This window comes from Dendrobates tinctorius, unplaced genomic scaffold (assembly GCF_039654945.1).
Source record: "Dendrobates tinctorius isolate UK_male_01 unplaced genomic scaffold, ASM3965494v1 ptg000098l, whole genome shotgun sequence".
In the NCBI taxonomy this organism is placed as follows: domain Eukaryota; kingdom Metazoa; phylum Chordata; class Amphibia; order Anura; family Dendrobatidae; genus Dendrobates; species Dendrobates tinctorius.
Genome location: NW_027361766.1, coordinates 21,373,370 through 21,398,521, shown reverse-complemented (window position 1 = coordinate 21,398,521; position 25,152 = coordinate 21,373,370). Strand labels below are relative to the sequence as shown.

General features: G+C 45.6%; 1 protein-coding gene across 7 annotated transcripts in view; it reads left to right on the top strand.

Annotated features, from left to right (window-relative positions):
* LEMD1 (LEM domain containing 1) overlaps positions 1 to 25,152 on the top strand; it is a 64,499-nt gene that overhangs the window by 16,310 nt on the left and 23,037 nt on the right. For 2 of the 7 annotated variants that reach the window (XM_073587206.1, XM_073587210.1), the window contains exons 5-9: positions 1,859 to 1,948; positions 2,292 to 2,375; positions 17,714 to 17,794; positions 19,510 to 19,629; positions 19,952 to 20,013. In XM_073587206.1, the coding sequence (XP_073443307.1) occupies positions 1,859 to 1,948; positions 2,292 to 2,375; positions 17,714 to 17,794; positions 19,510 to 19,629; positions 19,952 to 20,013 (437 nt within the window). The remainder of the gene's footprint in view (positions 1 to 1,858; positions 1,949 to 2,291; positions 2,376 to 17,713; positions 17,795 to 19,509; positions 19,630 to 19,951; positions 20,014 to 25,152) is intronic. The other 5 variants (XM_073587208.1, XM_073587207.1, XM_073587209.1 and 2 more) reach the window with 5 other exon arrangements.

Sequence of the window (25,152 nt, the reverse complement as noted above, 5' to 3'; positions counted from 1 at the left end):
TGTCAATACTTTTGGCCACAACTGTATTTCAATTCTTGAATACAAAAAGTGAAACTCATATTTCATGTATAGAGTCATTACAAACAGAGTGATGCATTTCAAGTGTTTACTTCTGTTAATGTTGATGATTATGGCTTACAGCCAGTCTAGCTGGTGAAACATATTGGGGAGGCTTAGAGCAATTTTTATTAGCACTAGTCGGTGAATCTTTGTTGTAGTAATAGTTTTGGTAGCGGCCGCACCTTGATCCATACCCCTGACCTAAATTGAATACAATTATTAGGACTATGAGCACTTTATAGGATGTGAGTCTAATCAATAATACGCTAGTGTCCATAAAAATATCCTGACCAGTGTGGGTTTTAATATTTCCTTTAGTAGTATCATTGAAAGTTAAATTTCATGGTCTTTAGTTAGGGATTATTTGCCTTTTGGCAGTTTGTGATTCAGAAAAGGGAGGCAGTCACAACCTCCAATAGTAAACTGCAAAAAAACAGGTCATCTTTAACAGTCCAAGCAAGTTGGATGAGATTTCTTGAAAATGCAGGCAAAGTCCAGTAATCAGAAGAGATTACTATTATGTATTTTGAAGTGGTAAACTGCAGGATAAGAAGCAGCTGAAAGCTGCGTTCTCGCACATGGGAAGACTGCCTAAGCTAGACTAAGCCTGTACCATGGCATTCAGAATCAATTCGTATCAAACCCGCTGATTACGAAGACACACTATAAGGGTAAATGCAGACATCGTGTAAATACAGTAGATTTTTGTGCGGATCTGCACATGGAAAATCTGTAACATATCACAGTACTAGCCACGTAGATGAGATTTTCACAGATCACTACACGCTGGGAAAATATGAAGTGCGGAAATTCACCTGTGTGACCGATTTCTAAATCTGTAGCGTGTCCATTTCTGCTGCGGATTTTGCCTCTCTCCTTGTACATTGTAGGATTTGACGTGAATTTCCTATCTTCAGCCACCCAAAAAGGGGATATTGTTACAGTGACCATGTAGAAAGCCTAGTTCATTTTTAAAAAATATTCAAAAGCTGTCTTGCTTTTCGTAATGGATTTGATCATAGACCGAAATCTGCACCACTTCTCTTACTATATTTTAACACTCTCATATTTTTGCTTGAAATTTTCCGTTCTGAAATATTTTAGCCAAATCTATACAATTTGATGGGCAAGTAATGCCATACCAGCAAGTGTTACTACATATGGAAGGTTGAACGTGATGTATCTAGGTCTTTTCTCAATCTATGTAACTATGTACTATATGGATTGGTGGCGTATATATATTAAAGGTAACCTGTCAGCAGGATTTTGCTCCGTAAACTACAGGCATTGTCAGGTTGGCAGTGTTAAACTCATTAAAATGATAGCTGGGGTGAAGAAATCCGTCTTGTAGTTCTTCTGTAATTAGTGTTCGAAGTTTTCAGTTAATGATATGCCTGTGCTCTAAGCCAGAGAAACCATGGAAAGATCTGTCCACAGGCCGCCCCAAAGCACAAACCTGTTCTTCATCATAGAGAGAGACAGGCTGTGCTTTGGGTCGGCATATGGGCAGGTGTCTCCTTGGCTTCTCTGCCAAGATTAGACTCTGCCTACAGTCCCCGTCCGGAGCACTGGCATATCATTAACTGAAAAGTTCTAACACTTGATTACACAAGAACCACAAGACGGATTTCTTCACCCCAGCTATCATTTTAATCAGTTTAACACTGTCAACCTTACAATGCCTATAGTTTACTTGGCAAAATCCTGCTGACTGGTTCGCTTTAAGCCTTGTATTGCAAAATACATCCTGGTTTACATTTAGTAACCTGTAAACCTTTTGTATAATTGATTTTTTTAGGTTTTAACAGACCATGATGTTTCAGCTTCTCGACGATCCTCTTTACCAAGTCGCCCAGTGACACTTCCTCCTGCAGGCCCCTATACACATGTAATTTCAATACTTAATAGAGCACTTGTCGCTGGGTGAATGTTGTTGTTTTGGTTTTTTTTTTTTCCATTTTCCTGTATATTTTATGATTTTATTTCTCAAAATAATCTCTAATAATGAGCACTGGTTTCTAATTGGCTGTGAGCATCTTCACATTGTTTTTGGGTTTTTTTTCTATGCATAGGTTTTGATAAATTTTCCCTAATTTTAATTTTCATTATAAATCTTGGAGGCATTTTCTTCATTGGCTTTGGGACCTGTGTACTGTTTTTTTTTTTTTTTTTTTTTTTTATACCAGCGATTACTTTGTCAGGATGAACACTTTTTTCTTTTGTTCTTTCAGGTCCCTGCATGTATTGCAGCTGAGTTTAATAAGAACCTTGCAACGCTAGGAGTTGATTTCAGCGTTACAAAAATGTTAAAGCAGGAAAGTATAGCCCTTTAGACCTGGATGACAAAACATCTATTCATAGATTTTTGATAGCAGTCATCATACCCCTCAGCTCCACAAGTTAACCTGCTACCATGTAGAACCACCACACCCCCACCACTGATGGGCAACTTCCTGCCTATGCACAGTGTACACAGCTGTTAATCAGTGGTGTGGGTGAGGTTATAAAGAGCTTTGATAGATCTGCAGTATTTAATACTGTGATTTAAAAAAAATGCTATCACCCTGTGATGTAAATGATGCATTATTGGAATCCTAGTCTGGCCCCCTACATCATTCTCTCAGATGGGGTAGCAATAACCTGGTGATCATACTCAGATGGGGTAGCAATAAGCTGGTGACAGATTCCCTTTAAACCAGCAGCTAGTTATCAACATGTTCTTATAAAAAATATTATCAAGAGTTCTGTGCTAGAAGCATATATTGGATTATAAAAGTGCATCCTGACACCTGAGCATAGAAATAATTTGGAGGTTATGATATGTGATCTCCTGCTCACTCTAGAATGCTTGTGCTGCTAAAGGCAATAATACCGTAGCGCACTATCCATTCCCTAGTACATAAAGTGATTTACTTTATCTTCCAGGTTCATACAGAATGTTCCTTCAAAAGTTTTATCATACATCTTGGAAGATTTTTTTTACCCTTAGCCACGACAGCACCCACTGGAGGTATCGGATCCACCCCATTTGGAACAGGAAACCCTACAAAAAGATAAAAGGGGGCGGTCCGCCTTTCCTCCTCAGTTTTGGTTTCCTGTTCCCAGGGAACCTCAGGATATCCTTCAGGAAGACATACCTGGGCCTTGTGCACGCTGCCTGTGCGGTGTCCGCTGGAAATGCAGGTGCTGCGGTCCGGAGGCAGCGTCAGGGGAGACTCCGTTAGACGGCTCCCACTTCGTCTCATGGCTAGAAGGTGATGACCGGGTCCGGGAAGGGCCGCCCGGTCTCACCTAGGAGTGCGCCAGGTGGCACCAAGCGTGTAGGAGCCGCCGCTGCTGGGAGTGGTAAGTGCGCCTGTGGCGCGAAGAAGGAAAAAGGGCAGCGGTGGCGGCAGCGTGGGGAGAAGCGAGGGACGCATACTAAGGCGGCGGCGAGGTAGCCGGCCGGCGCAGCTGCTCCTAGGCCCCGGAAGTAATGGGTGACCTTTCAGGGCACGATGACTGACGGCGCATGCGCAGTAAACCCGGGGAGGAGGAGCGACTTCCGGAGAAAAAAAAAAAGAGGGAAAAAGATCTATTTAAACAAGCGCCGCAGCATAGCGGCAGGGAGCCATGTCATCTCCAACGGAAGTACACGCTCCAGCAGATGACTCTGCGGGGGGAAGCTCCTCCAGGGACCGCGCTACCAGGACAGACACCGCCCACAGGAGCGAGGTGGGAGAGTCAAGACCTAGGACAGGATCTCAGCCATCTCATCCGGTAATAATAGCTTCAATGGGTGAGTGTGAAATATATATACTCTGCCTATTAAGCTGACCTCTCCTCCCCCCCTCCCCCCTCCTTTCGCCATGTCTCCCCTCTTCCAGGCAAAGAAAAAGGAGAAATCCAAACATAAAGAATGTGCTTTATGCGCTCAGCCTCTCCCTGACTCCTACCCCAAAAAGCTCTGTAAGCAATGCACCAGAGAGACTAGACGAGGGTCGGCAGTGTCATCAAAGGACATTCGGGCCATAATTAGGGAGGAAATACAGGATATCACCCGTGCCAGTACTCCCTCAGAAACTAGGAGCAAAAAACAAGTGACCCTCAGCTCAGAATCAGAGGAAGAACAGGGGATAATCTCTGGTTCTTCACTCACATCATCATCATATATTGAAGGACGATCATGTTTTCCCCTGGATAGTGTGGATAACTTAGTCAAATCCGTGAGGAACACTATGGGGTGTGAGGAGACAAGGGGCGTCCAAACCGCACAAGAAATAATGTTTGCGGGGTTGGCGGAAAAGAAAAAGAGAGCGTTTCCAGTAATACCGGCAGTTAAGTCCCTAATAAAGAGAGAGTGGGAAAAACACGATCAAAGAGGTTTTCTCCCATCGGCCTCAGAGAGGAAGTATCCATTTAGCGACGACAAGCTATTAAAATGGACCAAAGTTCCAAAGGTTGATGCCGTTGTAGCCTCTACCTTGAAGCAGTCCACTATTCCGGTAGAGGACGCAGGTTTATTGGCGGACCCACTAGACGGTAAAGTGGAGTCATCATTGAAAAGGTCTAGGGAGTCTACCACAGGCATTTTTAAGCCAGCAGTAGCCAGCACATGCACCGCCAGGTCTATGCTTGTATGGTTGGATCAACAAATCGAGCAGAAGGTGTCTAGAGAAAAACTACGGGCCGCTATTCCGTTAACTAGAGGGGCGGCAGCCTTCATGGCCGATGCATCAGCAGACACTCTGCGGCTAGCAGCAAGGTCGGCTGGTCTGGTAAACAACGCCAGGCGGGCACTATGGATGAAGAGCTGGAAGGGGGACGTGCAATCAAAATCTAAGATTTGCACAACCCCGGGCGAGGGTGAGTTTCTCTTTGGGAAAGCCCTAGATGACATACTCGCCAAAGCGAAAGAAAGGAAGAAGGCCTTCCCTAATTCTTCTATCCCTTTCTACAGGAGAACCTTTAAAAGGCGACCGTTTGGAAGAAGGAGACAAGCGGATAGATCAAATAGATGGCCCACAAAGGAAGAAAAGCAAAAGGGTGGCATGTTTAGGGGTTCAACATTCCGAAAGGAAAATAAAAACTAAAAAATCTGTCCTCCCAGTGGGGGGTAGACTAAAATTTTTTGCTTCAAAATGGGAACAAATAACTTCAAGTCCATGGATTCTAAGTATAATTAAAGAGGGAATGAAAAAAGAATTCCTTCAAATCCCTTATGATTTCTTTATCATAACCCGCCTTAACTCTATAGTTCAACAAAAGGCCCTCTAAATAGAGATTCGAAGCCTACTGTCCAAGGGAGTTTTGGTAAAAGTCCCAGAGGGACAAGAGGGTAGAGGGTTCTACTCTCCTTTATTTTTAATTTCCAAACCAGATGGTACGTTTAGGACAATTATAAACTTGAGGAAGCTTAATACATTTATAAAAAATTATAAGTTCAAAATGGAATCAATTAGATCCACTATAAAGCTTCTCTTTCCAAACTGTGTAATGGCGGGGATTGACTTGAAAGATGCTTACTATCCTCTTCCTATTCATGATAGATACCAAAGGTACCTAAGGGTCGCGATGGTATTCGAAGGCAAGATCCGTCATTTTCAGTATACGGCCATGCCTTTCGGCCTCTCTACGGCGCCAAGAATCTTCACCAAGGTGATGGCAGAGGTAATGGCCTATCTTCGTCTGAAAAACACCCTAATCGTGCCTTACCTAGATGACTTCCTAATTATCGGGAACTCGGTCACCCAGTGAACCAGACGTGTCGCTGACGCGGTCTCGTCTTTGCAGTATCTAGGCTGGATCATCAACTTCCAGAAGTCCAGACTCGTTCCGCATTCCCTTCAGATGTTCTTAGGGTTCCAATTAGACTCCACAACCCAGAGATGTCTACTCCCTCAGGTAAAGATTGCGCTCGTAAAAGAGAGAGTTGAGGCAGCCATAAGTAGACCACGTATGTCTCTGAGAGGGGCAATGTCGCTATTAGGGTCGCTCACTTCTTGTTCTCCGGCAGTCCGGTGGGCCCATTGTCGCATCCGCACACTGCAGCATCAGATCCTCCAAGAGGACAGGCGACATAGTGGGCACCTTGAGAGCAAGATAACCTTAACACAGGAGGTCTTGGCTTCACTAGAGTGGTGGCTAGATGATAACCATCTGACCACAGGAGTCCCATGGGTTATAGTACCATCTTGTATCCTAACCACCGACGCTAGCCCCCACGGCTGGGGAGCCCATATGGGGAATAGCTTTTGTCAAGGAAGGTGGAATAGAGATGAACTGGGCTACTCATCTAATTTGAAAGAACTGACGGCGATATATTATGCTCTACACCATTTTCTTCCTCCGCTCCAACCGAAGCATGTCAGGATCTTACCGGACAACACCACTACAGTGGCCTACATAAACAGACAGGGAGGTACTCGATCAGAGACTCTGATGTCTTCTGCGGCAAAAATCTTAAACTTTGCCGAAGGTTGTTTGTTGTCCCTCTCGGCCCTTCATATCAGGGGAGAGAACAACCAAGAGGCAGACTTCTTAAGCCGACACACACTTCGGCAAGGGGAATGGTGCCTCAATCGCCGAGTCTTCAAGGACATAGTAGCTCTATGGGGGCAACCTCAGGTGGACCTCTTTGCCACAAAGGAGAACAGACAAAAACATTTGCTTCCCTGTCTCCGTCAGATCATCCAGACATACTGGATGCCCTCCAGGCCTCATGGAAATTCGACCTGGCATATACCTTCCCTCCGATAATTCTCCTACCACTGGTCATTTGGAAGATCAGAGAGGACAAGGCGAGAGTAATCTTGATAGCACCACCCTGGCCCAAGAGACCGTGGTTCTCATGGCTACAAATCATGTCGGTGACAGATCCTTGGGTTCTCCCTTCCATTCCCAACCTACTCTCCCAAGGCCCTTTTTTCCACTCCCAAGTGGACAGCTTGCACTTGACGGCGTGGAATTTGAAAGGCAGCTACTAAGATCAAGAGGGTTTTCTGAAACACTAATTGCTACGCTCCTACAGAGCAGGAAGCAGTCCACTACCCAAATTTATACAAGGATATGGAAGAAATTCCTGCAGTTTCATACAGCGCCTCATACCACAGAAGTTCGGATAGTTCCTATCTTGGAATTTCTACAGAAAGGGAAGGACTTGGGCCTGGTGGTAAACACGCTGAAAGTCCAAGTGTCCGCATTAGGGACACTTTACGGCCATAATATAGCAGGAAATAAGTGGATATCACGATTTATTACATCTTGTGAACGGATAACTCCGGTTCACATACCTGCATTCCCTGCATGGGACTTAAATCTGGTCTTAGACGCCCTGATGGAGAAGCCCTTTGAGCTAATAGACATAATTTCCCTGAAATCCTTGTCACTCAAGACGACCCTCTTAGTGGCACTTACGTCTGCTAGGCGAGTGAGTGATATCCAAGCCCTATCAATAGACCCACCCTTTTTTCAGATATACCAGGATAGGTTAATATTAAAGCCAGACCCCTCATACCTGCCTAAGGTATCAACAAAATTCCATAGATCTCAAGAGATACTTCTCCCGACCTTCTTTGGAGATCCCTCCACTCCGGAGGAGAGGAAATTCCACATCTTGGATGTTAGAAGAGCTGTCCTAAAATATATTGAGAGGTCCAGGAGCTGGAGGCAGTGTAGGGCTCTGTTCATATCTTTTCAGGGCTGTAAAAAAGGGTACGGAGTCACGAAGAGCACCATTTCCCGATGGATCAGGGATGCCATTCGCTTAGCTTACTCCGCAAAAGATGAAGATCTTGCGGAGAACATCAGAGCACACTAGAGCAGTGGTAACCTCCTGGGCCGAGAGGGGAGACGTCCCAATTGAAGCCATATGTAAGGCAGCAATTTGGTCAACTCCTTCTACCTTCTATAATCACTATAGACTTGACCTTTCATCAACTTCTGACCTAAGCTTTGGCAGGACTGTCCTTGGCACGGTGGTCCCACCCAGGTGATGGTCTCTGGAATCTCTCCAGTGGGTGCTGTCGTGGCGAAGGGTAAAAAGCCGGATTACTTACCGGTAATGCTCTTTTAATGAGTCCACGACAGCACCCGCTCACTTCCCTCCCTGCTAAGATATCAATAATAAAATATATCTGCTAAAGATGAATAAGTAAAGTTAGAGATGGAAAGACATTGTCTAACCCTTGGCGGTCCTCCTGGTACTCTGAAATGCAAAACTGAGGAGGAAAGGCGGACCGCCCCCTTTTATCTTTATGTAAGGTTTCCTGTTCCAAATGGGGCGGATCCGATACCTCCAGTGTGTGCTGTCGTGGACTCATTAAAAGAGCATTACCGGTAAGTAATCCGGCTTTTTTTTTCTGGGGCATATGTCAGTTCTATCTATAGAACTAAAGCAAAGTAACTTCTAAATATTTTTGGGGGGAATTTCATTACATTTGAACTTTTTTTTTTTTTTTGTTTAAGGACAATCAGTATTAAAAATAAATACGAAAGTTGAGGGCCTTATTCCAGATCATCGTTTTAAAAACAACGGTCAATAATAAGAGAATAGCGCCTTGCTGCAGGGGATAGTTGTACATAACAGCTGACACCCTGGAGTATTGGCTCTGGACAGTTTTGGAGCAAATGGAGGCCGGTATCTAAGTGGTTAAAAGCCCCTTTGACAGGATCAACCCCACTGCATTGTAATCGCAGATGCCAATCATTGGCATGGTACCCTATGGTAATCTATTGACCCCAGGGTACGTAGCCTGTTGAATCCAGTTATAATCAGGGTCTTACAGGCACTGTGAGTGAGACATTAATATAATAATAATTTTATTCCTTTAGTGCCAACATATTCTGCAGCACTTTACATTATAGAGGGGACTTGTACAGACAATAGACATTACAGCATAGCATAGCAATAAACACATAGATGAAAACAGATACCCAGAGGAATGTGGGCCCTGCTCGCAAGCTTACAATCTATAAGGGAAAAGGGGAGACACGAAAGGTGGATGGTAACAATTGCTTTTATTGTTTTTATGATTTGGACCTTACCTAGTGTAAGAATCGGGTGTTCCTGTTGCTGCATGAACCAGTTAACAGTCTAAATATGTAACAGTACAGACACAGAGGGCTATTAAATGCAAAAAGCATGTGAGAACATGATGCGAGGAACCTGGTTATGGTAAAAAAATTTAGAAATGAGCCACACAGGGATATTTACGTTAATGCATTGAGGCGATAGGCCAGTCTGAACAAATGCGTTTTTAAGGCACGCTTAAAACTGGGGGGTTTGGGGATTAATCGTACTAGCCTGGGTAGTGCATTCCAAAGAATTGGCGCGGCTCGTGAAAAGTCTTGGAGACGGGAGTGGGAGGTTCTGATTACTGAAGATGTTAACCTCAGGTCATTAGCAGAACAGAGGGCACGGTTAGGGTGGTAGGCTAGGACGAGGGAGGAGATGTAGGGTGGTGCTGAGCTATGGAGGGCTTTGTGGGTGAGGGTAATAAGTTTATACTGAATTCTGGAGTGGATGGGTAGCCAGTGTAAGGACTGACACAAGGTAGAGGCATCGGTGTAATGATTGGTGAGGAATATGATCCTAGCTGCTGCATTCAGGACGGATTGGAGAGGGGAGAGTTTAAGAGGGAGACCGATTAGTAGAGAGTTACAATAGTCCAGACGAGAATGAATAAGAGAAACAGTAAGCGTTTTTGCAGAGTCAAAAGTAAGAAAGGGTCGAATTCTAGAAATGTTTTTGAGGTGCAGATAACAAGAGCGAGCCAGTGATCGGATGTGGGGGGTGAATGAAAGCTCTGAATCAAGTATGACCCCAAGACAGCGGGCATGTTGCTGGGGAGTAATGGTGGAACCACACATGGAAATGGCAATGTCGGGCATAGGTAGGTTAATAGAGGGAGGAAACACAAGGAGTTCAGTTTTTGACTGGTTTAGTTTCAGATAGAGGGAGGACATGATGTTAGAGACAGCAGTAAGACAATCACTGGTGTTTTCCAAAAAGGCAGGCGTGATATCAGAAGTGTATAATGGATGTCATCGGCATAGAGATGGTACTGGAACCAAAATCTACTGATTGCTTGACCAATAGGGGCAGTATACAAAGAGAAGAGGAGGGGGCCTAGAACCAATCCTTGAGGAACCCCAACAGTAAGGGAAACATGAGAGGAGGAGCCAGCAAAAGATACAGTAAAGGAGCTGTCAGAGAGATAGGAGGAGAACCAAGAGAGAACGGTGTCCTTGAGGCCAATGGAACGGAGCGTAGGAGGAGGAGCTGATGATCCACAGTGTCGAATGCTGCAGAGAGATCCAAGAGAATTAGCATGGAGTAGTGACCATTAGCTTTAGCTGTTAGAAGATCATTAGAGACTTTAGTGAGGGCAGTTTCAGTAGAGTGTAAAGAGCGGAAACCAGATTGGAGAGGGTCGAAGAGAGAGTTTTCTGAGAAATAGCGGATAAGACGGGTGTGGACCAGGCGTTCCAGGAGTTTAGAGATGAAGGGAAGATTAGAGACAGGTCTATAGTTCGCGGCACAGTTTTGGTTAAGGGATGGTTTTTTAAGTAATGGCTGTATGATGGCATGCTTAAATGAGGAAGGAAAGATACCAGAAGAGAGTGAGAGGTTGAATATTTTTGATAGGTGAGTGGTGACAGCAGGGGAAAGGGACTGGAGGAGATGTGATATGTCTCCAGCTCTGCAATACACAGGTACTGCAATGTATGAGGCCATCGATTGAAAAAAAAATATATACATGTCCCACAGTGGTACTAAGTGAAAAAGCAAAAAGTGTTAAAACCCAAAAAAAACAGAGAGCACACCAGTCACGAAAAGCTGTTTCGCCACTAAAAATGCAGCAATTGCATTAAAACAAAAATAGGCAAAAGAATCATACGGCAAAAAAAAAACCCGATATAACTCATTCGGCAAAAAAGTTACAGCTCTCCGAATATTGTAATGCCAGCACAAATCAATTTTTGTAAAATATTGTTTTCAGCGTGGGTAAAAATAGCAAAGCATAAAATAAGGATATTAATCTGATCTCTCTAATCATACTGACCCGAAGAAAAAATCGTTCTTGTCGGTTTTACTGCATGGTGAACTGCGCAAAAAAAAAAAAATTAAAACCATAATTGAATTGTTTTTTGTTCATTCTGGGTCTAAAAAACCCTCAAATAAAAGCGATCAAAAAACGCTATGTACACAAAATGGTACCAAAAAAATTTCCAACTCTTGCAGAAAAATAAGCCTTCATACTACTGTTTGCAAAAAAAACTTAAAAAAATATGAAACCATTCCTTACATTGGACGTACTATTCCGTCCATGTGACCTGGGACTTAAGTCCCATGGACAGAATAGTACGTCACACGCGATCAGCGGCGCTCACAGGGTGAGCGCCGGTGATCACCACCGGGAGTGAGCTAATTATCACAGCTAACACCCGGCACTATTTGCCATGGGCAGTCACGGACCGCCCCCGGCGCATTAACCCCAGGCACAAACATGATCGCAGTGTACTGGGGGCAAAGGGAAGCATCGGGCAGGGAGGGGGCTCCCTGTGTGCTTCCCTGAGCCCCTCGGAACAGCGCAATGTGATCGCGCTGTTCAGAGGGCCTCCTCGCTGCAGGCCCCCGGATCCAAGATGGCCACGGGGGCCTTCAGGGTACTGCAGGGAGGCGGCTTTCTCAGTGCCTGCTGAGAGCCTCCTCAGTGCCTGTCAGTTCGCAGATCTAGATCAGCGATCTGACACTTTACAGTGATGTAATACAGTATAAGAAGTGTAAAAATTCCTAAATTAAAAAAAATATTCCCTAATAAATTTTTATTTGTAAAAAAAAACAAAAAACTAGAAAAGTATACATATTTAGTATCGCCACATCTGTAATGACCCGCCCTATAAAACTATCCCACTAGTTAACCCCTTTAGTGAACCCCTTAAAAAAAAAAAAAAAAAGACAATCAAAAAGTGCAATAACATCAAAAAGACATATAAATAAACATGGTACCACTGAAAACATCATCTTGTCCCTCAAAAAATGAGCCGCCACACAGCGTTATCAGCGAAAAAACAAAAAAGTTATAGCTTGCAGAATAAAGCGATGCAAAAATAATTTTTTATATAAAATTTTTTGATTGTATAAAAGCGCCAAAACATAAAAAAATATAATTGAGGTATCGCTGAAATCGTACTGACCTGAAGAATAAAACTGCTTTATCAATTTTACCACACGCTAAACGGTGTAAACGCCCTGCCCCAAAAGAAATTCATGAAATGCTGGTTTTTGTTTATTCTGCATCCCAAAAATCAGAATCAAAAGCGATCAAAAAATGTCACGTGCCCGAAAATGGTACCAATAAAAACGTCAAGTCGTCCCGCAAAAAATAAGACCTCACATGACTCTGTGGGTCAAAATATGGAAAAATTATAGTTCTCAAAATGTGGAGATGCAAAAATTTATGTTTTGCAATAAAAAACGTCTTTTGGTGTGTGACAGCTGCCAAACATAAAAACCTGCCATAAATAGTAAATCAAACCCCCCTTTATCACCCCCTTAGGGAAAAATAAAATTAAACAAAAATGTATTTATTTCCATTTTCCCGTTAGGGTAAGGGCTGAGATTAGGGTTAGGGGTGTGTTGAGGTTAGGGTTGAAGTTAGAATTGGGGGGGGGTTTCCACTGTTTAGGCACATCAGGGGCTCTCTAAACGCAACATGGCGTTTGATCTCAATTCCTGCCAATTCATGTGCTTTATTTTTATTCTCCTGTGTTCCCTTGCCATCCACATTCACCACCCCATCCCCCCTCCATCACGACTCATACACATCAGCCCCTCTATACTTCCCTTTCCCATGTACAGCTCCCACGCACTCCTCACCATCCTGAGAAACCTCAGCCCATCTTGCCCAAACACATCACAGAAAAAAAACACTTACAATTCCAACAACTATCTGCTCTTTATCTTCCTACTCCTACTGATTTCAGGGGACATCTCCCCCAACCCTGGTCCACCATCCCCCAACCTCAACCCCTACCCTACCTCATATCGAAACCATAATAATCTTATTAACATTACTTGCTCTCCCTCATCTACATCTTTTAATTGTGCCCTCTGGAATCCACGGTCTGTTTGTAACGAGCTTCCTTTCCTACACAACTACTTTCTGAACAACTCTCTTAATCTGTTGGCCCTCACTGAAACCTGGATTCAGGATTCTGACACTGTCTCTCCTGCTGCCATTTCCTACGGTGGCTTACAATTCTCTCACTCCCCGAGACCCACAAACAGACATGGTGGTGGAGTCAGCATACTCCTGTCCCCACAATGCACTTTCCAGGTCATCCCCCCAGTTCCATCACTCTTATTCCCTTCTTTTGAGGTCCACACCATCAGGCTCTTCCATCCCCTCTCACTCAGGGTAGCGGTCATATACCGGCCCCCAGGCTCACCCACCCACTTCCTTGACCACTTTTCAGCCTGGCTGCCGCACTTCATGTCCTCAGAACTACCAACCCTCATCCTGGGAGACTTCAACATCCCCATTAACAGCCCTACTTCCACATCTGCATCCCAGCTTCTATCACTAACCACCTCTCTAGGCCTCTCACAGCATTCAATCTCTGAAACACATAAGGACGGTAACACCCTTGATCTGGTCTTCTGCTGGCTCTGTTCAATCTCCCACCTAAATAACTCACCGCTTCCACTCTCTGACCACAACATTCTCTCCTTCACGCTCACAAATCCTCATCCACCCCAGCACACTCCTACCTATCACACATTAAGAAATCTACAAGCCATTAACCCTCAGACACTTTCAGATTCCCTACACTCATCACTGTCCCCAATCTCCTCTCTTTCCTGTCCTAATCTGGCTGTTCATCACTACAATGACACTCTTAGAAGCACCCTTGACCAAGTAGCTCCCCTCACCCTCAGAACCTCCAAACACAGAGTAAAACAGCCCTGGCTCACATCGCAAACTCAACTTCTCCAGCGATGCTCCAGGAGTGCTGAACGCCTATGGAGAAAAACCCGCACACCAGAAGACTTCATCCACTTCAAATTTATGTTAAGAACCTATAACGCTGCCCTTCACCTTGCCAAACAGACCTACTTCACCACCCTGATCTCCTCACTAGCCAACAACCCCAAGAAACTTTTTGACACTTTTCACTCCCTCCTCAGGCCAAAAGCACAAGCCCCTATCACAGACATTTGTGCTGATGACCTGGCCTCCCACTTTACAGAAAAAATAGATAATATCCGTCAAGAAATCTGCTCCCAACCACCAAGTGCTGTGACTCCCATCCCTTCCTACATCTCCCCTGGCTCACTCTCCACATTTGATCCCATAACAGAAGAAGTCTCCAGACTCCTCTCTTTTTCTCGTCCGACTACATGCACTACCGACCCCATGCCCTCACATCTCCTCCAGTCTGTCTCTCCAGTCGTCACAGCCCACCTGACTACAATCTTTAATCTCTCCCTCTCCTCGGGCATTTTCCCATCCTACTTCAAACACGCCATTGTTACTCCATTACTAAAGAAACCTGCTCTCGACCCATCCTGCACAAACAACTACAGACCAGTCTCCAATCTCCCCTTCATCTCTAAACTTTTGGAACGCCTAGTTTACTCCCGCCTTACCCGTTACCTCTCCACTCACTCCCTTCTAGACCCTTCACAGTCTGGCTTCCGCCCCTTACATTCGACTGAAACTGCACTCATCAAAGTGACCAATGACCTTCTGACAGCAAAACGTAATGGTGACCACTCTCTGCTCATTCTTCATGACCTATCTGCAGCTTTCAATACTGTTGACCACCATCTCCTACTCTCTAGGCTCCAATCACTAGGCATTAAGGACACTGCTCTCTCCTGGTTCTCTTCCTATCTCTCTGACCGCTCCTTCAGTGTTTTGTTCTCTGGCTCCACGTCATCTCCTCTTCCTCTTGCTGTTGGGGTACCTCAGGGCTCAGTCCTTGGTCCCCTTCTTTTCTCTCTCTACACAGCCCCAGTTGGACAGACCATCAGCAGATTTGGCTTTCAGTACCATCTTTATGCTGATGACACACAACTATACACATATTCCCCCGACCTCACCCCCGCTGTACTACAGAACGCCAGTGACTGTCTGTCCGCAGTCTCCAATATCATGTCCACTCTCTATCTGAAACTCAACCTCTCTAAAACTGAACTACTTCTGCTCCTGCCGTCTACTAACCTCCCTAAATCTGACATTTGCCTCTCCGTGGATGGTACCACAATAACACCCCGGCAGCAGGCACGCTGTCTGGGTGTTTTGTTTGACACCAATCTCTCCTTCACATCCCATATACAATCTCTTGCCCGCTCTTGCCGCTTACACCTAAAGAACATCTCTAGAATCCGCCCTTTTCTCACTATGGAAACAACAAAAACCCTCACTGTTGCATTGATCCACTCCCGCCTGGATTACTGCAATGCTCTATTAGTTGGCCTCCCCGTCACTCGACTATCCCCCCTCCAGTCCATACTTAATGCAGCGGCCAGGATCGTCCATCTGGCTAATCGGTACTCGGACGCATCCGCTCTTCGCCAGTCCTTACATTGGCTGCCCATTCATTATAGGATCCAATTCAAAGTACTTGTTCTCACCCAAAAAGCTCTCCACAGTGCAGCACCCCCTTACATTTCTTCCCTCTTTTCTGTCTATCGGCCTAGCCGATCGCTGCGCTCTGCAAATGACTTTCGACTAACTTCTGCACTAATCCGTACCTCCCACTCCCGACTCCAAGACTTCTCCCATGCTGCTCCTATCCTCTGGAATGCTCTACCCCAAGAAATCAGGACTATCCACGATTTGCATAGTTTTAGGTGCTCCCTCAAAACACACTTGTTCAGAGCGACCTATCACGTTCACTGATCAAAGTAATTCTCTGTGTAAGTGTGCTTGTGTAGCCCATTCACTATCTCCATCCATCCTTCACTCCCTCAAGATGGCTGGACCTTCATTGTAAATACACAATTGTAAATACACACCTGTACTTTGTATCTCCCCCACCTCATTGTAGATTGTAAGCTCTCACGAGCAGGGTCATCTCATTTCGTCTTATTTTGCTTCAATTATTGTATTGTTAACGTTGTTACTTATGACTTGTGTTTTGAAACTGTTAAACTGTAAAGCGCTGCGGAATATGTTGGTGCTATATAAATAAAGATTATTATTATTATAAATATCTGTGAAGCACTTGGGGGTTCAAAGTGCTCACCACACATCTAGGTAAGTTCCTTGGGGGTCCAGTTTCCAAAATGGGGTCACTTGTGGGGGGTTTCCACAGTTTAGGTACATCAGGGGTTCTCCAAACGCGACATGCCGCCCAATCTCAATTCCAGCCAATTTTGCGTCAAACGGCGCTCATTCCCTTCCGAGCTCTGCCATGCGCCCAGACAGTGGTTTGTCCCCACATATGGGGTATCGGCGTGCTCAGGACAAATTGCACAATAACTTTTGGGGTCCTGTTTCCCTTGGGAAAATAAAAATTGGGGATGAAAATATCATTTCTGTGGAAAAAATGATTTTTTTTAATTGTACGGCTGTACGTTATAAACTTCTGTTATGCCCTTGGGGGGGGTTCAAAGTTCTCACCACATATCTAGATAAGTTCCTAGGGGGGTCCACTTTCCAAAATGGGGTCAATTGTGGGGGATTTCCACTGTTGAGGTATATCAGGGGCTCTCCAAATGTGACATAGCGTCCGATCTCAATTCAAGCCAATTTTGCATTGAAAAAGTCAAACGGCGCTCCTTCCCTTTCAAGTTCTGCCATGCGCTGAAACAGTGGTTCCCCCCACATATCAGGTATCGGCGTACTCAGGACAAATTGCACAAAAACTTTTGCAATCCAATTTCTCCTGTTACGCTTGGTAAAATAAAAAAAATCATTTTTTTGTGAAAAAAAGTTTGTTCATTTTTTTTATTTTATTTTTTTAAACATTCAAAAAATTCCTGTGCAGCACCTGAAGGGTTAATAAACTGCTTGAATGTGGTTTCGAGTACAGTCGGGTGCAGTTTTTAGAATAGGTATCACTTTTGGGTATTTTCTATCATATAGACCCCTCAAAGTGACTTCAAATGTGATGTGGTCCCTAAAAATAAAATGGTGTTGTAATTACAGTCACCACTCGCTATATTATGAGTGTGCTGTAATCATTTCCTGACATTTTGACATCCTGCTCTGTACACACACACAGAATGGTCTGTCAATCAGTCTGCAGGGGGAGTGATGAGTTGTCCTCTTTGTTTAGTACATCCTGATGTAGCCGCTCCCTGCACCACCCCGATGACTGGAAGCGAGCGGCTGCTAGGAGAATATAACTTAATTTTATCCATGTAGCCGCTGTTCCATTAAACCTGGCAGACATGACTTGAACTCTATTTATTTGCAGATTACACCTATATCTTTAGGTAGCTATTATGTTTGTAAATGACTGGTTTCCTTAAAGTCACATTAAAGTTTGTCGCCCTGAACGCAGGACAATTATTTTGGATAGTCTAGCCGATATAGGAACTGCTGCAACTACGTTGTATATTATTACATAGCTTTCTTGGGTATAGTCACTGTAAAACAATTTTTGTTTTGACCATATTGGCATATTTTAATGTTGCAACCATATGTCTGAGCAGATGGAAAGAAGGCCGTCATTAAGTCAGACAGCAGATTACAGAAATGGAAAGGAAAACAAGAATTTGACTTCCAAAAGCCAGGTACTAATGCATCTACAGCCAGACTTTATTATCAAGACCTTAAGGGAGCTATTCTTATACTTTGGCTGTGTGCAAGCATGGTGGTGTTTCCAAAGAATGAAAAAAATGTTTTTGTTTTTTCCCCCAGTTTCTATACTTGTAAATACTTTACTTTATGCCTGCTTAAATAAATGATAGGCCTTATATTGGTTGTCCACAACTCAGAAAACCCATCCTCAATTGCTATATTACCTCTTATAAAATAACATATACTGTTCTCCAGTGTGGACGCCATTCCAGCAATGTTAGGGCCTGCTCTTCCTTATGTAAATCAGTGGCCATTTTGGATGAAACTGACATCAGGAAGAAGGCAAAGTTGCTGCTCAGACTTCCTCTGATTGTCTTAGGTCTGAAGGAAGTTGGAATGAAGCTGCTGCTGGTTGGCTGCAGGTTTCGCTTGACATAATGTCATACGAGCTCCCAGGCCCCAGGTGTCGACGTTGCTGGAACTGCGGCCTCACCGGAGTGGAATATAGGCCGTTATTTTTTAGGGGTTAATATAGCATTTGAGAAGTGGTTGTCCGACTAGTGGACACCCCTTTTAAGGTGACTATACACATTAGATGGTCATGTGCCATTAATCTAAAGTGTATTGGGGTTTGCCTATTCACATCCAAGGGCAGCTGTGTATGGGAAAGGATCAGACAGATTTCAACAAACCTGATCCTTTTGTTCCTGAGGAAGATAAGTTGCTGCCAGGAGATTCTAGAAGAGGATTCTAGGTAGATTGGACCTCCCCGGTGTGTAACAAAAAGTATATCTCATATCGAGGGGAGTATGGACCAGGCTCCGCTGTTCCACAAACACCAAGTGCTGGAATCCCAGGGCGGTGTCATTGCGGGCATCTGCCTCCCTGCAGCCCTGATTATAGGAGACTATGATTTTTCACTATACACTGCAATACTGTACTGCTACACTTGCAAGTTCAAATCCCCTAAAGTGACTAAAAAAATTGTAGAAGTTTGATTCATCCCCCTTTTTTTCCCCAGTTTAAAAGTAAAGAAATAAAAAAAAACCTATTTTGTTTTGCCGAGCCCGTAAAAGTCTGAATGATCAAAATAGGAGATGAATTAATCCTCTTTACAGTAAATGCCATAAATAGGAAAGGAAAATCAAAACCCCCAAATTGCTTTTTCAGTCATAGCAAAAAATTAGGGAAAAATGCATTGAAAAACAATCAAAATGTTGTTTATACAGACCGAAATTTCTATCAATAAAAAGGTCAGCTCGCCTTGCAAAAGAAAAACCAAACAAACAAGCCTTCATGCAGCTTCATTGATTGAAAAATAAAATGTTTTATCTTATAAAATAGCAACAAAAAAACAATAATTTTACTTCCAACAAAGAGCTGAATCTTTTAAGACATTAAAACAAAAAAAGTATATTAATTTGGGATCACTAGAATTGCTCACTGTTTGGGTAAGTGCAGCCATTTCCCATTTTAGCAGTAATATAAAATGGGTGCTATAACATTTTTATATAATAATTTTTTCTTTCTTTTTTTTTTTTTTAACATACAATTTTACTCAACTTCTTGAATTCCATAATCTAAAACATTAGAAAGTATTTCAGTACGAAGTCAAACTGTACCACAAAACACATCACACGTGTTTTTAGCTTCATGAAGCTCAGATGATGTGTTAGATAAACCTAATAATAAGGTTTGTGTTTGTCAGGAAAAAGTTACTGTGGACAAGAACACCATGACCTACAGAGCTCCAGCTAACACACCCAAGGCCTGCGTCTTTACAAAGCCGAGCAGACTCCAGGCAATGATCTCTCCTACGGCGATGGCTGTGGGCATCTTACTGTACTTCTCACTGTAACATAATATCCGGTTGGGTGGTCATTCTCAGTTATTAGTTAATTTAACTTCTGGTCACATGGGTGATTTGCACTTCGTTGTGAGTTGACAACGCACCATTTTTGATTTCTGTGAACACAAGGTGGCATATAGTACTTGTGCCGTTAGTTTGGTTTAATTATATCATTTGTGCACCCTGTTATACAGAATTGTCATGGGTAGGTCTTATTTACTCATTTGCCTCATGGGTTTGTAAAATTGGACACTAGTTGTACTTTTCAGTCTTCAATTATTTATGCTTCATGTATCCACAGCAGGATGACGCCTCTCTTGACGACTTTTCGGATCTGCTGTCCCAGTCCGCCCTAGGAATGAGGTATTTCGGAAGATCGTTTTGTGTTTTACAGCTCCCTACCTAATAGAGATAAATTGCTAGAGTATAATGAAGGCAATGACAACTTATCTTACACAGATGGGTAGAGGAGGACTGAGAATGATCACTAAAATACAAATAATCCCTTAAGACAATGGTGTCTATGTACTTTCTTAGTCTTCCTTATTGATTTGTTTTTTCCTACTTCAGGTGGCTCAGTTAAGATGAATTGGCTTCTTTGGAATTAAAGACAGTTTTGTCTCTTCAGTGGGATAGATTGTCTGGCTATTTACTAGTCACACAATAGGATACTCTATGCTGGTATCTGTCTGCCTTGGGCATTTGATCTGTCCATAGAGCTCTAAGTGGCCGCATTTGGCACATAAAGAACATTGTATGTCTTGTACTATTAACCTATTAACAGGCGCTGTGTGTGTAAACTATACAGCTCTGGCAAAAATTAAGAGACCACTGCAAAATGTTCAGTTTGTCTGATTTTTTCTCTTTTATAGGTATATTTTTGAGTAAAATGTAAATTGCTCTTTAATTCTATAACCTACTGACAACATGCCTTGGAACTTCAAGCACTAAATTTTGTATTTATTTTCAGATAATGAGAAATGGTCAAAATAACAAAAAAAATGTACTGCTTGCAGACCTCAAATAATGCTAAGAAAACAAGTTCATAATCATTTAGAAACAACAATACTAATGTTTCAACTCAAGAAGAGTTCAGAAGTTCAGAAATCAATATTACTCTGTCGCCTAATTGGGGGACACAGAACCGTGGGTGTTATGCTGCTGTCCACTAGGAGGCGACACTATGCATAATCTGAAAAATATTAACTTTGGCTCCTCCTCTGCAGTATATACCCCTGGACGGCGTCAGCCTTCTCCAGTTTTTGCTTAGTGTCGCAAGGAGGCACACCTTTTTTCTTCCGTTTTTTTCCTTTTTTCGTCCGGAAATACAGATGAAGAAAAGAGGGTCTCCAGCGAGACTCCCGGCATGGCTCCCTCCTCGGTCCCCTATTAGGGGTACCCGGTTGAGGTCGAGGTGGCTATTCCCCATGTCGCTCCCTCCCCAGTCCCTCGGGTCCTGGTTCGAGGTCGAGACCCCCCTCCTTCCCCAACCCCTTTAAGGGGTCTGGGTTGAGGCGAGGATGAAGACCCCCTGATGGTGACAGACGCACCCTCCCTAATCCCCCGCAGGGGGCATTAGGTTGAGACGCCTCAGGTAGGGTCGGAGATCAGGCAGCATTCCGCAGCTTCCAGGGACCCCAGGCCGGCTGAGGGATCCTGTTGGGGCCGGGGGAGGGTGCGGACTGGATGGCACAGCAGAGACAGGGCTTTTTCTGCGTCCCTGTCTCTGCAGCAGCAGCGGCTCCATAGCGCTTCAGGGGCCCCACATACAGAAACCGCTACCCCTGCTACCCCCACCGCTATCCAGTCGACCATTCTGGGGGGGGTCTGGTACAAATCGGCCCCCCCCCCCCCCCCCGGACTACCGCGCCGCTCTGGAGCCCTCCTGGGCATCAGGCCTCTAATGTAGACAGCGGCTTCGGCCTAGCCGAAGCCGCCGCCTTTTCCCCGCCCCCCGGATGACCAAAATGACACACTGGAGTGTCATAGAAGGGGCGGATTGAGGCAGAAAGGGGGCGTTCTTACACAGCCCAGCGCGCCCTTTTCAGCTCTCCGCCCCCTCCTCCCTCTCCTCAGAGTCCCGGTGGCCATTTTTTCTGGATGAGATCCAGGAGAGGAGCATCACAGCGGTCTCCGGGGGGCACAGAACTTGGATCTGTCGGCGCTGGACCTAGGGGCACACCGGTGGGGTAAGCTCACAGCTGGGTTCTCATTACTCAGCTGTGAATCTATACTTCCTATAAGGCTCTCTGTGGGTTCCCTCTGCGTAGCCACCCCTGTACGATCCCTTATAGCCAGCCTCTGTGCACTATGCCGGGCTCAAGGAAGAGAACCAGGCAGGAATGTTTCTATGCATTCTGCACAGCCTGCAAAGCCACGCTCCCTAGTGGCAGCACGTATCCGCACTGCCGGGACTGCATCCAGAATTCTGGGTCAGAACCCCAGGGAGTCCCTACTGACGCTTCAGTGTCACAGGCCACGCCGGAATGGGCAACTCGGATGTCTCAGTCCATGACACAGTCCATAGACAACCTAACTGCTACATTGCTGCAAGCTCTGCAGAGTCGGGCTTCCGACTCTCACAGACGTAAGCGGACCCACAGGTCTCGATCACCTGAATCGCACTATAGCACAAGGTCGTCCCCCTCCAGGGAGAGACAGCGTCATTCCAGGTCTCCTGGGCAGTCCCCTGCCACAGACAGACAGTGCAATTTACCACAGGGATCCCCCACCACAGAAGACCCCCGCCCCAGGTCGCCCTCCAGGGATCACCTTAGCGAGGCACAGGATTCGGAGGGCATCTGTGACTCCGACTCAGATAACGAAACGGACAGGTCCGTGGTACCTTCTCCCCTAGCAATACAGCGCTAGTTGAGGACATAATTTCTGCCATTCATCGGGTGCTAAAAATTCCAGAGTCCGCCCCGGAAGTCCCAGAACATAGGATATGCTTTGAAAGTGTTCAGAAACCACCTAAGGTCTTCCCTAATCACCATGAGTTTGAGAAAATACTTACCAAACAGTTTGCGCAGCCTGAGAAAAAATTCGCTAATCGCAAATATTTGGAAGCGAAGTACCCCTTCCCACAGAAAGACACCAAACAATGGACAGATCCACCTGAAGTGGACCCTCCGGTTTCTAGGCTTGCAGCGCAGACTTTACTCTCTCTGCCGGATAGCTCAACCCTCAGGGACGCAGCAGACCGGCAAGTAGAACGCATGGCTCGTTCTATTTTCGAAGCGGCAGGCGCCTCTCTGGGCCCTGCGTTTGCTTCAGTTTGGGCAGCCAAGGCCATCCTGGCTTGGGCCAAAAAACTACAGGAGGGTCTTCAGGCTTCAAATCCTGAGCTCTCGGACCAAGCGGTCCAGATAGCAGTGGTAGCAGACTACATTATTCATGCAGCCCTGGATTCCGACAGAGGTGTAGCGGGAATAGCATCAAACGCCATCACGATCCGACGCATCCTCTGGCTGAGAGAATGGAAAGCGGATGCGGCCTCAAAGAAGTCCCTCACGCGACTTCCGTATTTTACTGAAAGACTTTTCGGCGAAAAGTTGGACACCATGATAGCCAATGCCACTGGGGGTAAGAGTACCTCTCTCCCTCAACTAAAACCGAAACGCACGTTTAAACGAAGAAACCAGACGCGATTCCGATCCTTTCGGAATTCCTCGGGCTGGTCCGTTTCGCGCCCAGTGCAAAACCGTAACTGTTCTCCACGCAGGGACAACCCACGGACGCAGCAGCGACCGGACAGGGCTTGGCAGTCGAAAGCAGGCCAAGCGAAACCCAAGGGAGGAAAACCTCAGAACTTCGCTTCATCTTGACTTGCGACCTCCGGAAGACACCCCACCAGTAGGCGGCCGACTTTTACTCTTTCAGCAAGTCTGGCTGCCTATTACAGAAGACAGGTGGGTCAGGGAAATAGTGTCTTCCGGATACAAGATAGAGTTCACTTCCGTTCCACCGAACCGGTTCTTCCTTTCTATTCCTCCAACACCACCAGAAAAGGCTTGTGCTTTCCACCAAGCGGTTTCCTCTCTCCTTCAATCAGGAGTTGTGGTGCCGGTTCCCGCGAACGAGAGATTCCGAGGATTCTACTCAAATTTGTTCGTAGTCCCCAAGAAAGGAGGCGGCGTCCGACCCATACTGGACCTAAAACAGCTCAACAATTACGTACGGGTCCGTCATTTCCGCATGGAGTCCCTCCGGTCCATCATTGCATCCATGGACCAGGGAGAATACCTCGCCTCCATAGACATACAGGATGCGTATCTCCACATACCAATTGCTCCCGCCCACCAAATGTTTCTCAGGTTCGCGGTCAACCAAAACCACTACCAGTTTGTCGCCCTTCCGTTCGGACTCGCCACGGCTCCAAGAACGTTCACCAAAGTCATGGCGGCCACCATGGACGTCCTGCACTTGAGGCATTCTAGTCGTCCCGTACCTGGACGACCTCCTCATCAAGTCTCCCACTTTCAAAGACTGCGAGGTCAGTGTCTCAATCACACTAGACACTCTGAGTCGCCTGGGATGGCTAGTCCACCTACAGAAATCGTCGACTATCCCAACTCGGACTCTAACATTCCTGGGAATGGTATTCGACACCGCCAGGGGCCTGGTGCTCCTTCCCAAGGACAAGACACTGGCCATCCGTCTGGGAGTTCGCACACTCCTTCGCAGTCCTCCTCGATCTCTCCGGTTTGCCATGAGAGTCCTCGGCCGGATGGCAGCAGCAATAGAGGCAGTGCCATTTGCCCAGTTTCACCTCAGGGTCCTTCAACTAGCCATACTCAGATCTTGGGACAGGAACCCCTTCTCCCTCGACAGGGAGTTAAGGTTGACGTCATCAACCAGGAGGTCCCTGCATTGGTGGCTCAAACCAACCTCGCTTACACGAGGGAAGCCATTCCTCTCAGGACAATGATAGATCCTGACTACCGATGCAAGCCTGACAGGCTGGGGGGCGGTGCACCTACATCACAGGGCAAGTGGTCACCGAGGGAAGTGACATTGCCCATCAATGTTCTGGAAATCAGGGCCATTCTCTTGGCACTGAGAGCCTTTCATCACTTGCTTGCAGCCTCGCACATACGGATACAGTCGGACAATGCCACGGCTGTGGCATACGTGAACCACCAAGGCGGGACCCGCAGCGCCCAGGCGATGAGAGAAGTGGCTCATATCCTCCGCTGGGCGGAAGACACGAGGTCGGTACTTTCTGCGGTACACATTCCGGTTGTAGAAAACTGGGAAGCCGACTTCCTCAGCAGGCAAGGAATGGACTCGGGGGAGTGGTCTCTCCATCCCGAGATTTTTTGCCAGATCTGTCAACGCTGGGGAACCCCGGAGGTGGACCTAATGGCATCCCATCTCAATACCAAGGTCCCCAATTTCATGGCCAGGACACACGACCCGCGGTCGCTCGGAGCGGATGCCCTGGTCCAGGACTGGTCCCAGTTCCGACTCCTGTACATTTTTCCACCCCTCCCCCTAATC